The sequence below is a fragment of the Salmo trutta genome, chromosome 3 (genome assembly GCF_901001165.1).
Source record: "Salmo trutta chromosome 3, fSalTru1.1, whole genome shotgun sequence".
Lineage (NCBI taxonomy): Eukaryota > Metazoa > Chordata > Actinopteri > Salmoniformes > Salmonidae > Salmo > Salmo trutta.
The window spans coordinates 30576429-30593103 of record NC_042959.1 but is presented as its reverse complement, the minus strand read 5'-3'; the positions used below and the strand labels follow the sequence as shown (position 1 = coordinate 30593103).

General features: G+C 45.5%; 1 protein-coding gene across 1 annotated transcript in view; it reads right to left on the bottom strand.

The window, feature by feature from the left end:
- Positions 1–13250: 13250 nt before the first annotated feature.
- Positions 13251–16675, bottom strand: part of efemp2a (EGF containing fibulin extracellular matrix protein 2a) — a 16237-nt gene continuing 12812 nt past the window's right edge. The window contains exons 6-11 of the mRNA XM_029730053.1: positions 16185–16301; positions 15892–16011; positions 15592–15711; positions 15284–15410; positions 14434–14629; positions 13251–14148 (exon numbers count right to left, since the gene is read on the bottom strand). Of these exons, the coding sequence (XP_029585913.1) occupies positions 13987–14148; positions 14434–14629; positions 15284–15410; positions 15592–15711; positions 15892–16011; positions 16185–16301 (842 nt within the window). The 3' untranslated portion in view covers positions 13251–13986. The remainder of the gene's footprint in view (positions 14149–14433; positions 14630–15283; positions 15411–15591; positions 15712–15891; positions 16012–16184; positions 16302–16675) is intronic.

The following is a 16675-nucleotide window of genomic DNA, read 5'->3' as shown; positions in this document are numbered from 1 at the left end:
AGTAAATTGTGAAAGTTCAATTTGAGATGAAATGTGATGTTTTCTGAAGTTATTTGAAAGGAACTGTATGAAGGAATGTTGCCACGGTGTTGCCGTGGTGTTCTTACCACGCCTTCCCTGTAGCTCAGTTGGTAGAGCATGGTGTTTGCAACACCAGGGTTGTGGGTTCGTTTCCCACGGGGGGCCAGCACAGGAAAAAATGTAAAAATGTATGAAATTGTATGAAATGTATGCATTCACTACTGTAAGTCGCTCTGGATAAGAGCGTCTGCTAAATGATTAAAATGTAAATGTAAAATGTTAAAGTAGTCTATGTAATACTTGAAGCATTTTTGTAGTCTTAAATATATTTTATAGGATGCTCGAAGAGTAGACACGCACATACACACACACATACACACGCACACCTGTTGCAAACTGTGCTTGAGTGCAGAGATGAATCTCGTCGTTTCTATAAATAGCTCTCACCGGTGACTGACATATGCACTCAGTGGCGCACCCCCGCTTACATCTCCAATCGCCCCTATTTTTATAACCTTTCTCCCTATTTTTAGACGGATGTTTTTGTTTGAGGCTCAAATTAGACATATATTTACGAGTCATAGGTGTCACGCGTCTAACATGTTGCATGTCCACAAACTTTCACGATTTCACGGACCATTAATGTGGTCCATTTAGAAATGTGCAGTAACATGTTGTGACAAAATAGTATAAACAGCATCCCACAATTGGATTGACATATATATACGTTTGTCTGAGGCTGAAATATGCCATCACATTCTTACCTCTCCCTGCAAATACTTTAGAGCGACCGCAATAGGTTTCAGCACCATGGACAGCGGCATTGCTTTCTCAGCACTCCGTAGAGATTCACCGCTCTCTATGAGCGTTTATTGTGCCTAAACATAAAAAAACACGAGCATTTATGTATTTATGTATTCCTAAACAGCAATGTTCACGTAGAGAGATGAAGTTCATCAAATGTTGCTTTCTGCAAGGCATATGTACGATCCAATGGACCTGCATTACATCATTGGTCCTCTTTATTCATACCTTCCTCTCTATTCATACCTTGCTTTCCCCTATCAGACTGTTGACCTGTGATGCTGTATTGTGGATAAAATCACAGGCCGTTCTCTGAATGAAGATAACTACAACCACTACGTTCAGCACTGGGTAGAGTGAAAGGGGATTTTTCTCCCATGTAAGTTACTAGGCTGGTAGACGTAGGTGTCTCCCATCCAAAAATGTTTGAGGAATCTATGCTCTGGTCTGTTGGTTGTTGGTAGGCTTCTATGGATTGTTACTCCAATGTAAGGTCTAAGGAAGTCATTTTTGGATCACAATTATTCAAAATACATTTAATAGCTATTTCTATCCCATATTTCACCCAAAATAGTAGTCATCTCTATGCATGTACTCTCAGTGTAAAATTACACATAGGCCTACATTCAAAGTTGTTTTTTCTGCCAGGCAGTCTCAGAAGCACTTAAGGTGTCCCACACACTGTGTTAGCTCAGCAGTGGTCCAGACAAATGGCCATCATTTCCATTACAGGGCTTGTCATGATAATGGAAGCCATTATGAGATGGGCCTGTGTAGGTATCACTGGTGGGTGGGAGACGTGAACCAGAGATGGAAGAGGAAGCGAGACACCTCACTTGCTTCTTTCTTCTGGTTCAAACAGTCAATGAACTAGGCAGACCAGACCCAGCTGCCATGGGAGAGCCACCCCTTAAGCAGACCGGAACTATGACCATTTGTTTCAATGGTAAACAGCCTGAGTGGGACATCTTCACCATTTTTGACGGGAACCTGGCTGTGGCCAGGCGGTTGTGAGAGGGGAAGCGGGTCACAGGGATGACTGGCCTGTCTCTTTGAGATGACTTCCATTAGGCCGTCTCATGGCTCAATGACGGACAGCCTTCCCTGTAGCTCAGTTGGTAGAGCATGGTGTTTGCAACACCAGGGTTGTGGGTTCGATTCCCACGGGGGGCCAGCACAGAAAAAAAATGTATGAAATTGTATAAAATGTATGCATTCACTACTGTAAGTCGCTCTGGATAAGAGCGTCTGCTAAATGACTAAAAATGTAAATGTAAATGGACAGTGATGCCTCCACATTGACAAACTAACACATACATAATGCACACCTGCATAACAAACACATAACTTGTAGGTAAAGAACAAGTTGTAGCCTACATGTTGGTTACATGAACTGCAGTCATACACTGGCATGTTTAATGTCCATAAAGGGCCAAATGGTTCTGCATCACCCATGGCAACAGGTGTCTCTCTGCAGTTTCAACAGTGTAAATATAATAGGGAGAATGCGTTGATTATGGGATAGAAAGCAAACAGTATGTACTACAATCTCTCTGGTCATCTGACCTAAGGAAATCATTTGTAGTTCACCTGTCTTCTCAGAATTATTGTTTAACCAAGTTTAAAAATAAAATAAAAAATCTTACCATGAAGCCTGGGAGAAATGTTATGTTTTGGTAAGAACTGTTAGAAAACAGTAGTTGTTAGAAATAAATTACTCTTACTGGCATAGATTATTGTTACTGAAATAGCGATATCTATAGAGAGTTATCTTTATTCCATGACTGTAAGTGCATTATGTCTCACCTTCTCTGGGAAAGGTGAGTTTTGAGGAAAATAATTTGCCAGACGCTTATATCCAAGGCCACTTACAGTCGTGTGTGTACACATTCTACGTATGAGTAGTCCCGGGAATCGAACCCACTACTCTGGCATTTCAATAGCCATGCTCTACCAACTGAGCTCCAAAGGATCACAGCCAATAACTGTCTGGAAAAAGACAATGTGCGCCTCTAATAGCAGAGGTGAAGGCTACTTGTCCTTTTCCTTAAGACTCTTTCTTTTCACTGGTGTTTATTTTTACACCCAGAGAATCAAGTTCTGCGCTCCGCTTCTTGAAAGAAAGGAGCTAATCTGTCGCCTAGCAACACCTCCCACTCCTGCGTCGAAGCGCGAGCGAGAGAAGACAGGGAGAGAGGGAAGGAAGGAGTGTGGATTAAAGAGACTGTGGGACGTACAGAGAGGTTTAGGGCTACAGCAGTTAAGATCAGGTATGATGTGTTGGAATATTGACGTAGTCTAATAGGACAGAAGACAGCGAGATGGCTGGACAGTGAGAAATGCATGGTAGCCAGAGTGTGTGTGGTGTGGTTAATAGGATATGTGACACCATACGCTTTTATAGTACAGTGCATGCTTTCACATGTATAGCATGCAGGTATAGTTGTTTCACACAACTTCTGCATGTTTGTCTGGTGTAAATGCAGCCAGATTCATAAACAGTACCAACCAGTAGAAGTGAAGCGAACAAACGCCCACGCACACCCACTCTCTGCTTCCAATCCCCCATCCTCCCTCAGCCCCCCTCTCTTCCTCTGTTGATGATGATGCTTCCAGAGCCTGTAGCCTTGTACTTTTTTCTTTTTTCTAGTACTCAGTTTATTTTTAGAAGTTTGGTCTCAGAAGAGCTGGAGCAGTCGCCTAGTGCTGGGGGTGTCAAGCTCATCCTCTCTCCCCCCTCCCCTCATAGTCTTTAAGCTATCCGAACCCACAGGGAATCATGAGGACAATAGTTCTGATGATATAGTTTGAATGCAAAGATAGAGAGTTATTTTCCATTCTTTGTTCTTCCACCAACATAAAGTGTCTTATAAATAAGACTTTCTGGATACATTTCATGGTAAAAATGGGTATCAGAATGATTTGTCAACATTATTATATTCTATTAAGACCATCAATATGATTGTTAGCGTTGGGATGAGCACTGACATAAATGAGCGAAAATGTTCACCTGTATTGTGATTTAATTGAATTTGTGCAATCCACATTGTATTATAATATGTCATATGAAATGCATATGTATATATTATGTAAAAGCATCACACTGTTACATACCACCACAGACCATAGAAATAAAATAATTATGTTTCTATGCCACAGACATTCTCATCCTCTCTGTCTCTCTCCTTTTTTAGTAAGTTGGTGCTGATGCTGTGTTGCTATGGTGATGTGATGTAGATGTGTGACATCACCAGAGACCTCCTAGCAGCATTTGTTTTTCTCATTCACCCTCTGTCAGTCTTTCTATCTTGCACTTATTTTGGACAATAGGTTAGGAATGGACAGACATGCAGTGGACCAGAGATGATTGTGTATTTGCTTATGGACAAGAAATCTGATGTCCACTAAATAGTGAGAGAGTTGGGAGGAGGGACAAAAAGGGGAAACCAATGAACAATTCCTGAATGTTTTGTCTTCCATTTCCTGTAAATATTTTAAAAAGTCAGGCAAAGACATATAATCAACAATGAGAATCAGTGAAAATGGTGTTGGTGTTGTCGAAATGTTGCAGAATTGTTAATGGAAGAGCGAGAGTGTGTAGTCAGAGAGGCACAGTACAGACAGGGGAAAAGAGAGAGTGAGGAAGGAAGAGAGATAATAAAGTGCCCTTCATTTTGGCTTTAGAATGAAGATCCCATCTATACCTTTATTTATTTACGTTCGATTTCTTCCACTGAGCCTCTCTCCAAGCACATCTCCTCCTGTTGGTTCATTGACCAGATTCTTTTTGAATTTGTCATAATTTTACTTGAGGTGAAGTGAAAGCAGTGATAACCACCTTTCTATTTGTCCAGTTCAAATCATACACTTATTCATTCACACAGAACATTCTGTATTTTTAGCAGGTTGACACTTATTCCTCTCTCTCTCTCTCTCTCTCTCTCTCTCTCTCTCTCTCTCTCTCTCTCTCTCTCTCTCTCTCTCTCTCTCTCTCTCTCTCTCTCTCTCTCTCTCTCTCACTCACTCACTCACTCACTCACTCACTCACTCACTCACTCACTCACTCACTCACTCACACTTTCTCCCTGGTTCATTGAAGTTGCCCTGACCAGATGCATGAATGGACTGAGTCAATTACTTGTCATCCCCCTCCTCTTCACCCCCCCCTGACAAAAACACAGTGCCCACATACTCTCCTATAAGCTTAACATTGCACATAGGCATCTTATAATGATGGCTTACCCTTTAACTTGTTCTATCCATCAGCACCCTTCTCTCTCTATAACCTGCTCATCATTGCCATTATGTTTTCTAACTGATATTATGGTGGAAGTGATAAAACCCGAGAAAGAACTAAATTGGCCATTGATCACGGTAAGGATGTTTGTGTTGTGTTTGTACAACAGCCAATATGGACATTTACAACACTGTCAAAGGGTATCAGAATCGTTTGGCAGAACTAAGGGGTGTCCAGTTGGTGCGTGGGAGACTGGCATTTGTTCATTCTGGAGAGGTGCGCCTCTCATCCCTCTTGATAGACTACTGATTTGTGTAGGCAAAGTACAAATGACCCAAAAAAATGTGCATTCTCCTTTAAGTGACATTTTTAACAGGGTCTCCAAATCCATGGTGAAATGTCCAGGGGGACTATATGGATATCCAAGCCAGCGATTTGTTAAGGTATCAACTGTACGTTTGCACTCCGTCAAAATACACTTCAGCTTCCTTTCAATTACATAGCTTTCATAACCGTTTTTGTTTTCTGTTATGTATTCCTGTATAGCGGAATATTCTTTCAGCTCGAGCCCTTTTGCCTCCATACGCCCACGTGTCCATAGCAACACGTTGTCGTATCTTAGTAACCACGTTTACGCACGGAGTAAAGAAATGGAAGGTGGGGTAGATATGGAATGGATATTATTCAAAGAGACCACTATGAAGGTTGGAAGTATTTGCAACATTTAATGTCTGACCTTGAAAGGGAGAAAAGTTATGAAAACCTTTTCTCAAACCAGCGAGAAAACACGAGAGATGCAGAAAAGTGTGGGATTAAAACCTAACATCCACTCACACGTCCCTAGTTACATAACTGTAGGAATCTCAAATTCACTGGTGTACCGTAGAATTTGAGAGATTCTGTATGTAATTCTATGGTATTTTTCTCCATCTAGCTGGTTCCAATCCCTTACACTGGACAGCCGTGCACGTGGCCTCAATGCATTGGTCCATTAACTTCATTGAGATATTCAACGTGTTCAGGATATTACACTGACCTTGCGTAATTAACATATACAGCAATTAAATCACTAATTGGATAAAGGTGATGCGCTAATGGGTTACAAATTAGGGAGATGACTTGTTGTTAATGTCATTTGTAAGCCCTAGGCTATGTGGTATCTAGAGGTCAATTCAATTCTCTACAAACGAAAAGTGCAATTACCTCTCACCCACCGGTCTATCTTAGAGCAGGTTTCTCTATCTGACCTCACAGACCCATTCATGGCTGCCTAACTCAATGAGGTTTGGTTACAGATGAAGGCGCATCCACTTAAGAAGTTAACGACCATTCAATTCATCCAGATTCAAATTCATGAAGCATCTTTTGATTTGGTAACATTTACTTACTTGGTTGCTATTTTTAGATAACTATTCGTGATTGTTGTTGGCTATTTGTGCATTGTTATCATTTTGGGTATCTCTATATAGGAGTACTCTCTATATATATTCAGGGCCATAGAGACCCCAAAATAGAAAGATCATTTCCTGTCCCACCCCCCTACTCATTCAGTTGTTTGTGTTGTCGTATGTAGCAACTATTATTGATGACACTCACAGATTCCACAGCACTCTCCTGATTTGTATTAATGGACTCATTTCAACGATAGGGTGGGGGCTGAGGGCAATGTCATTACCTTCCCTTCCTCCTCTATTGATAAAAATATCCACAACCACAGTGGTTAAAGAGAGTAAGAGAGTCAAATAAGTTGCGTTATCCAATGAAGCTGAAAGGCTTTGTTCTATTTTACTTTTGAAGGTTTGTGCACAGAAGATGGCATCTTATCAATTATGCTTAGTTGGAGTTTATGTCTTTATCCTTGGTACAGAGCAGGTTATGTCTTTATCCTTGGTACAGAGCAGGTTATATCTTTAGCCTTGGTACAGAGCAGGTTATGTCTTTAGCCTGGGTACAGAGCAGGTTATGTCTTTAGCCTGGGTACAGAGCAGGTTATGTCTTTAGCCTGGGTACAGAGCAGGTTATGTCTTTAGCCTTGGTACAGAGCAGGTTATGTCTTTAGCCTGGGTACAGAGCAGGTTATGTCTTTAGCCTGGGTACAGAGCAGGTTATGTCTTTAGCCTGGGTACAGAGCAGGTTATGTCTTTAGCCTGGGTACAGAGCAGGTTATGTCTTTAGCCTTGGTACAGAGCAGGTTATGTCTTTAGCCTGGGTACAGAGCAGGTTATGTCTTTAGCCTGGGTACAGAGCAGGTTATGTCTTTAGCCTGGGTACAGAGCAGGTGATGTCTTTATCCTGGGTACAGAGCAGGTTATGTCTTTAGCCTGGGTACAGAGCAGGTTATGTCTTTAGCCTGGGTACAGAGCAGGTTATGTCTTTAGCCTGGGTACAGAGCAGGTTATGTCTTTAGCCTGGGTACAGAGCAGATTATGTCTTTAGCCTGGGTACAGAGCAGGTTATGTCTTTATCCTGGGTACAGAGCAGGTTATGTCTTTATCCTGGGTACAGAGCAGGTTATGTCTCTATCCTGGGTACAGAGCAGGTTATGTCTTTAGCCTTGGTACAGAGCAGGTTATGTCTTTAGCCTGGGTACAGAGCAGGTTATGTCTTTAGCCTGGGTACAGAGCAGGTTATGTCTTTAGCCTGGGTACAGAGCAGGTTATGTCTTTAGCCTTGGTACAGAGCAGGTTATGTCTTTAGCCTGGGTACAGAGCAGGTTATGTCTTTAGCCTGGGAACAGAGCAGGTTATGTCTTTAGCCTTGGTACAGAGCAGGTTATGTCTTTAGCCTGGGTACAGAGCAGGTTATGTCTTTAGCCTGGGAACAGAGCAGGTTATGTCTTTAGCCTGGGTACAGAGCAGGTTATGTCTTTAGCCTGGGTACAGAGCAGGTTATGTCTTTAGCCTGGGTACAGAGCAGGTTATGTCTTTAGCCTGGGAACAGAGCAGGTTATGTCTCTATCCTGGGTACAGAGCAGGTTATGTCTTTAGCCTTGGTACAGAGCAGGTTATGTCTTTAGCCTGGGTACAGAGCAGGTTATGTCTTTAGCCTGGGTACAGAGCAGGTTATGTCTTTAGCCTGGGTACAGAGCAGGTTATGTCTTTAGCCTTGGTACAGAGCAGGTTATGTCTTTAGCCTGGGTACAGAGCAGGTTATGTCTTTAGCCTGGGAACAGAGCAGGTTATGTCTTTAGCCTTGGTACAGAGCAGGTTATGTCTTTAGCCTGGGTACAGAGCAGGTTATGTCTTTAGCCTGGGAACAGAGCAGGTTATGTCTTTAGCCTGGGTACAGAGCAGGTTATGTCTTTAGCCTGGGTACAGAGCAGGTTATGTCTTTAGCCTGGGTACAGAGCAGGTTATGTCTTTAGCCTGGGAACAGAGCAGGTTATGTCTTTAGCCTGGGTACAGAGCCGGTCATGTTGGAGATGTCTTTAGATTGAGTGCCCTATATCTTCCATTAGATGTCTTCCCTGTGCTTGTGATTGTATTACGCTTATTTCACAAAATGAACAATTTTGTTTTAAATGAACATTTATTTCACCTAATTTTAATAAAGAGCCCATGTTCAACTTAATCAAAAACATGTTTACCTATTTCAAGAGGTTAAATAAAAAAATGACTATAGTGCCAAAAACAGTAACAGGGTTGACCATAACACAGGTGACAATTGAATCCCCTCATGAGAGGGGGGATGGAAGCTTGTTGTGTGCAACAGAGAGGGGCAGTTGAATGCAAGATTCACAAAAACATTTAAATAGTGAAAACATGTATAGCCTGTCTATCTATGGGTGACAGGGTTGATGTGTTCTGCTCGACCCGTTCAGTTCTTCCCCACAAAACACCAGAAAATGGCCTAAAAGAGCAGAACCAGCTCACCTGGGTTTACACTATGATTTGACTATTAGATGTCTAACGTTTCTTTCGAAAAATGATTTAAAAAGGAATAGTTTCATCCTATTAAAATGAGAGTTCAGTTCACGTAACAGGGTTGACCTTAAAATCAGGGACAGGTTCTTGTTTTATTACTTTGTACATATTTGTGTGTGTATCCATAGTGTCTAATCACATCTTCAGAAATGACTTTGTCAAAGCAACAAAATACCAATATTGGTGCACAGTTTCTACTTAGAATTTAAAAGGGACGTGAAAGGGACATAACCCGCGGAACAACCCATTACCGACTGACTCCCACCCCCACACCTGGCCCGCCCACAGTGGAAGGCTTGCCCAGGGAAAGAAGCTCATACCTGGGTGGAAGTGGCAAAGAGAGGCCCACTGTTCCGCTCCCTACTGCCACCCCAAACCCTCCTCCCCACGTCTGCATACACACTCACACTCACAGTCTTATTACTCATACACAAACAAACACCCTCGCACATACAAATGCCCGTACACGCCCACACACAACATAGTGCCATCCTTCCCCGTGCCCACTGTGCGGGCACAGTACAGTCTGATCCCATTTCACTCAGGTCATTTCTGTGTCTCAGTGCCAACAGGAAATGCCATGGGACTTGTACCACTCTGTTCCTCCCCTGTAACCCACACACCCCTCCCACATACACCACTCCCCCCCTCCTCCATATCCCGCAACACCATCACGTTGTTAACTATGATCTGACCACTAAGCCCTCAGCTAAGGCTAACATACTGATGGCATATGTTTGGTGTGTGTTAATGTACACGGTGTCCACGGCTCGTCGAACATCTCATTCCAAAATCATGGGCATTAATATGGAGTTGGTCCCCCCTTTGCTGCTATAACAGCCTCCACTCTTCTGGGAAGGCTTTCCACTAGATGATGGAACATTGCTGCGGGGACTTGCTTCCATTCAGACACAAGAAAATTAGTGAGATCGGGTACTGACGTTGGGCGATTAGGCCTGGCTCCCAGTCCCAGACAGTTATACCTACTCCACCAAACTTTACAGTTGGCACTATGCATTGGGGTAGGTAGAGTTCCCCTGGCATCTGCTAAACTCAGATTCGTCTGTCAGACTGCCAGATGGTGAAGCTTGATTCATCACTCCAGAGAACACGGTTCCACTGGTCCAGAGTCCAATGGCGGCGAGCTTTACACCACTCCAGCCGACGCTTGGCATTGTGCATGGTGATTATAGGCTTGTGTGTTGCTACTCGTCCATGGAAACCCATTTCATGAAGCTCCCGATGAACAGTTCTTGTGCTGATGTTGCTTCCATAGGCAGTTTGGAACTCTGTAGTAAGTGTTGCAACCGAGGACAGACAATTGTTATGGGCTACGCGCTTCAGCACTCGGCAGTCCTGTTCTGCGAGCTTGTGTGGCATACCACTTTGCGGCTGAGCCGTTGTTGCTCCTAGACGTTTCCACTTCACAATAACAGCACTTACAGTTGACCAGGGCAGCTCTAGCAGGGCAGAAATTTGACAAACTGACTTGTTGGAAAGGTGGCATCCTACATCACTGAGCTCTTCAGCACGGGCAATTCTACTGCCAATGTTTGTCTATGGAGATTGCATGGCGGGGTGCTCGATTTTATACACCTGTCAGCAACGGGTGTGGCCGAAAAAGCTGAATCCGCTCATTTGAAGGGGTGTCCACATACTTGTGTACACTACACGTGGCTATGATTTGTTGTACATGTTAGTGTGTGTATCCATAGTGCCTCTGCATCTCTTAAGCCTAGGAGTTCACTGATAGGGAGAGGGAAGGCAGGTTCAGTAGTCAGGTTACAAAACCAGCAGATTCCATCACCTCGGGTTGTTACTATTCCTGTCTCAGCCTGGGAGAGAGAGCTGTGTGTCACACTGCCCCCTTGTGGCTGTACTGGCTACAGACTTCACCCTCGGCTCCTTGTGGCTGTACTGGCTACAGACTTCACCCTCGGCTCCTTGTGGCTGTACTGGCTACAGACTTCACCCTCGGCTCCTTGTGGCTGTACTGGCTACAGACTTCACCCGGCTCCTTGTGGCTGTACTGGCTACAGACTTCACCCTCGGCTCCTTGTGGCTGTACTGGCTACAGACTTCACCCTCGGCTCCTTGTGGCTGTACTGGCTACAGACTTCACCCTCGGCTCCTTGTGGCTGTACTGGCTACAGACTTCACCCTCGGCTCCTTGTGGCTGTACTGGTTACAGACTTCACCCTCGGCTCCTTGTGGCTGTACTGCCTACAGACTTCACCCGGCTCCTTGTGGCTGTACTGGCTACAGACTTCACCCTCGGCTCCTTGTGGCTGTACTGGCTACAGACTTCACCCTCGGCTCCTTGTGGCTGTACTGGCTACAGACTTCACCCTCGGCTCCTTGTGTCTGTACTGGCTACAGACTTCACCCGGCTCCTTGTGGCTGTACTGGCTACAGACTTCACCCTCGGCTCCTTGTGGCTGTACTGCCTACAGACTTCACCCGGCTCCTTGTGGCTGTACTGGCTACAGACTTCACCCTCGGCTCCTTGTGGCTGTACTGGCTACAGACTTCACCCTCGGCTCCTTGTGGCTGTACTGGCTACAGACTTCACCCTCGGCTCCTTGTGGCTGTACTGGCTACAGACTTCACCCTCGGCTCCTTGTGGCTGTACTGGCTACAGACTTCACCCTCGGCTCCTTGTGGCTGTACTGGCTACAGACTTCACCCTCGGCTCCTTGTGGCTGTACTGGCTACAGACTTCACCCTCGGCTCCTTGTGGCTGTACTGGCTACAGACTTCACCCTCGGCTCCTTGTGGCTGTACTGGCTACAGACTTCACCCGGCTCCTTGTGGCTGTACTGCCTACAGACTTCACCCGGCTCCTTGTGGCTGTACTGGCTACAGACTTCACCCTCGGCTCCTTGTGGCTGTACTGGCTACAGACTTCACCTTCGGCTCCTTGTGGCTGTACTGGCTACAGACTTCACCCTCGGCTCCTTGTGGCTGTACTGGCTACAGACTTCACCCTCGGCTCCTTGTGGCTGTACTGGCTACAGACTTCACCCTCGGCTCCTTGTGGCTGTACTGGCTACAGACTTCACCCTCGGCTCCTTGTGGCTGTACTGGCTACAGACTTCACCCTCGGCTCCTTGTGGCTGTACTGGCTACAGACTTCACCCGGCTCCTTGTGGCTGTACTGCCTACAGACTTCACCCGGCTCCTTGTGGCTGTACTGGCTACAGACTTCACCCTCGGCTCCTTGTGGCTGTACTGGCTACAGACTTCACCCTCGGCTCCTTGTGGCTGTACTGGCTACAGACTTCACCCTCGGCTCCTTGTGGCTGTACTGGCTACAGACTTCACCCTCGGCTCCTTGTGGCTGTACTGGCTACAGACTTCACCCTCGGCTCCTTGTGGCTGTACTGGCTACAGACTTCACCCTCGGCTCCTTGTGGCTGTACTGGCTACAGACTTCACCCTCGGCTCCTTGTGGCTGTACTGGCTACAGACTTCACCCTCGGCTCCTTGTGGCTGTACTGGCTACAGACTTCACCCTCGGCTCCTTGTGGCTGTACTGGCTACAGACTTCACCCTCGGCTCCTTGTGGCTGTACTGGCTACAGACTTCACCCTCGGCTCCTTGTGGCTGTACTGGCTACAGACTTCACTTTGGGCCTGATTGCGTAAGACTGCGTGGCGTATGAGTCATCTCCATTGAGCGAGGATAGAGGGGAGGTGTGTGTGTGTGTGTGTGTGTGCGCGTGCGTGCCAAGGTGGAGGCTGGCTGGGCAGAGTGAGCAGCAGCGGAGGCGATGGACGATGGCATTAGGGCTTTCCCCTGTTTTTTTTGTGGACTGGAGAAGAATCACTACCCGAGCAATATGGCTTTAGTCACCCAGGGGAGAGGCTGTGGCTGTTCAGTAAGTATGCCACTGCAGACCAGGTCGCCTTGTTATGCCCCACATATTAAGGCTAATGAGTCTTAAGTGAATATTGACCCATATATTGACCCTGCCTTCCCTCATTGTTCAAGAGATCTTTTCCATTCTCTCAGTGGTTGTCACACAAGAAGCCCAGGCATGTTCTGCAGCTGTGGAAAGACAGAGTGCCACTGGCACTGGAGCACAGTGGACCTGTGGGGATACATTCTGAAAGGTCAACTGGCTACGACCAGAGCACACTGTGGGGGAAATTAGGACATACTGGTTGAAGGAAAAGGAGAAACAGGAGTTGAAGAAGTCGGAGAGAAATGAGACTATATTAAGAAGGGTGACATGGTGAAATAATATGCACAAAAAGCTATGGTTAACACGTGGTTTAAATGTATATCGTTTTATTTTGCATCAGCTTTCTGATACAGCTTTCTGTAATGTTACAGAACTACAAACGGTGTGTGAGTGAGTTAGAGCTTCAGCACCAGGACTAGGTAGGATTCAGGAGAGGGATGGACGCGGGAGCGACAGGGCCGATGAAGAGGTTTGATCTGAGTGGTTATTGAGTCGTGGCCCATGGATGATAAGGAAAACTGTCGTAAAGGAATGGGAATAGCATGAAAACATAGGAGTGAGAATGAGTCTGTTCAAAGGAAGGAAATGACAGAGTCGGGATGAGAAGGATTACGATACAATGATAACGTAATATGTCTTTTGGTTCTCTCTAGATCTTCAATTGGAGGGAGTTTGGTTGGTACCAACGGTTACTAGGGGAACGGGGAACGTGGAGCGGTTGAGAATGATACTCTGGGAGGCAGGGAGCAAACATGTACAGTATATCAATACTACTTCGTAGTATTCATATTTATCAGTCGTACGTTATTGATGCAGTATTCCTTTTTCATAAATGTATTTTTTATCTCACTCCATCTTAACTTTCCCAAATGATTGGGACTTGACAGAGTTGTGTGTTACCTTTGACATCAATTTACATTATCTGACTGTTCTGTTTCTGACCCCTTTCAATTCTAGATTGTTCTGTGTTTCCTATTTTTCCTCTCTTGTGTCTATACTCCCCCCCCCCCCTCCTCTGTCTCTCTCTCCTCCCTCTAGAAGGCATAAGGCCCTACGTAGATGGACAGTCGCAGGGCCGAACTGGTCTGGTAGCTCAGGAGGGGGTTGACTGACACCATCTCCAGGTCCAGTGTGTACTCCAGGGGTCCCGTCACGGCCCGGGCTAAAACCAACATGGCGCTGATGTTGTTGATTTGCTGAGGGAGACACGGAGACGATAGCGAGGTTAGTCAGAGTCAGTCACACTACATTAGGCAGAAAAAGTAGGGGTTTATTTGACAAATTCCTCCTAGTCTAAGAAGTCAAGAAACTTATCTAAGTATTGTTATGATGCAAGGTCTCAAAACTGCAATACAATACGTTTCTAGACCTCCAACTGTCATCATAAATTCACTAGTCTATCATCATATATTCACAAAGGGGATGGGAGGGTGACTCAGGCCGGCGCTATACAAGGGTTGTTACGCTATAGCTGCGCTCACTCTGATGTAGAAGTCTCCGTTGTCGTCTCCAGAGCGGATGCGAAAGGTGTTGTAGGCTCCGGGGTAGACGCTGGTGGCCTGGATCTGGAAGATGTCTGAGGGGGCGGAGCGCTCCGACGTGATGCTCATGTAGCGGTGGACGATAGAGAAGGGTAGGTCTCGGCAGGCTGGCTTGGTCGCAGGACAAACACAACGACTAGACACACAGGAGAGAAAAGTAGCAGTTTGTTAGTCCTCTGGAGAGAGACTGTATGTGTTGTGTCGTAGTGGGAGTCACTTCCTGAAATTTGACCTCGTGAACTAGACGGCTTAATGATTCACTTTTGATTCTGTTTAAATTAAAACTGAATATTTGTTCATCAATGTTTTATATTTAGTGATGAATATGTCCCCTGAAATGCTCATGCCTCTAGATAAAATGTTCAAAAGAGTAGTTCATAACTCAACCACTAGAGGGGTATATTGCAATACAGAAGGAGCACTGGTGAACTATCCTCAAACCAAGACGGATGACATACAACTAACTGTATTTGAACAGTGGCCATTTCCCCAAGTCATTTTCTGAAACCTTTTCATACAGCCAAAACAAGTAGAGGGAAATAAACCACTGTCCACACCTGTTATCAATTTAACACCCGTTCAACTGAAAAGGGCACAGAATTGGACAGAAATCTGGAAAAAGTAATTGGAGCAATCTTAGAAATAATGTGATCTGTGCTCCATACAGAGTGAGGCTGACGATATGGACAGAGGTTGATAATGGGGGAAAGATGTTTGAGTGTGTGTGTGTGTGCGTGTATATGTATGTGTGAGAGTGTGTGTGCGCGTGTTTTAATAAATGTTCACTCACTTGTCAGTTATTTGGATGTAAGGGTCCTGACAGAGGTTGGTGTCCACACACTGATAGGCACCGTGGATATTCACACAGGTCTGTCCTTCAGTACACTGGTGCTCTCCGGTCTCACACTCATTTATATCTGGGGAGGAGAGGGATGGAGAAAAGGTTTGGGAAAGGGAAGGTTCGAATACAATAGGACAGAATCGAAACGAATAGAATCAAATTGTCCACTAACGAGGACAACGAAAGAACACAGGTACAATTAGCTGACATTGAAGTGAAAGACGGGCAAAAGAAGAACAGATGGAGAGAGTGCTTACCCTGGCATAGTCGGGTGCCCAGCAGCTGGTAGCCTTCTGGGCACTGACAGGAGAACTTCCCGGGTTCATTGACACATTGGAACTGGCACAGGTAACTGGAGTAGCTGCACTCGTCTATGTCTGCAGAACGCAGGAGGGAGAGAACAGCATTTCAGATCATAACCCAGCTGTTTTAACCAAGAAAACAGACAGAGAGCTTTTAAATAATGCAAGAAAGAGATGGATTCTCTTTTCAGATCGTAGCACTGCTATTTTAATGGCATTATAGAGACAGACAGGCAGGCAGGCAGATCCTCTCACCATTGCAGGCGAAGCCGTCAGGCCCCAACTCGTAGCCCAGGTCACAGCGACAGAGGAAGGTACCGTAGGTGTTATAACACCGCTGCTGACAGGGGGCGCCCATGTCACACTCATTCACATCTGGAAGGAGGAGGAAAGGGAGAAGTCCATCAGTATATATACGGTCTAACATCAGTCTGGATCGTGTGGGACTCTGTGTGTGCTTTTGGCTGGTTGTGGCTATTAGTTTAACCATGACTCTGTGTGTATACAGTATGCGGTATTGCGTGTGTGTGTGTCTGACCACGCCTTACCAATACAGGAGCGGTTGTTGCCGGCCAGCTGGAAGCCTGGTTCACACTGACAGGAGAAGGAGCCTGGGACGTTAACACAGCGATGCTGACAGTACCTGTACCTGCACTCATCAATGTCTAACAACACAGATGGAAGGAGAGCATTCAGAAACAGTTCCAGAGAGCAAGAGGAGATTGCTTTGACCAACCAGGTTGTTATAGCAAAGGAGAATTTGATCCAAGGACTTGCCTGGTTAAATAGAGGTCAAATAACATGCTACAATGACTAAGCTGAACCACAACAATGCAGTGAGACCACAAATAGTGAGTTGGTGTGACTCAGGCCAGGGGGAAGGCTGGTTAGAGAGAGTCCTATGGAGAGTACTATACATCCTTAGAAACAATGATGCTATCTACAACCTAACAGGGTTCTTCGTAGAACCATTTCCCCAGAGGGTTCTACATGGAACCCAAAAGAGTTCCTACGGGGACAGCCGAAGGACCCTTTCAGA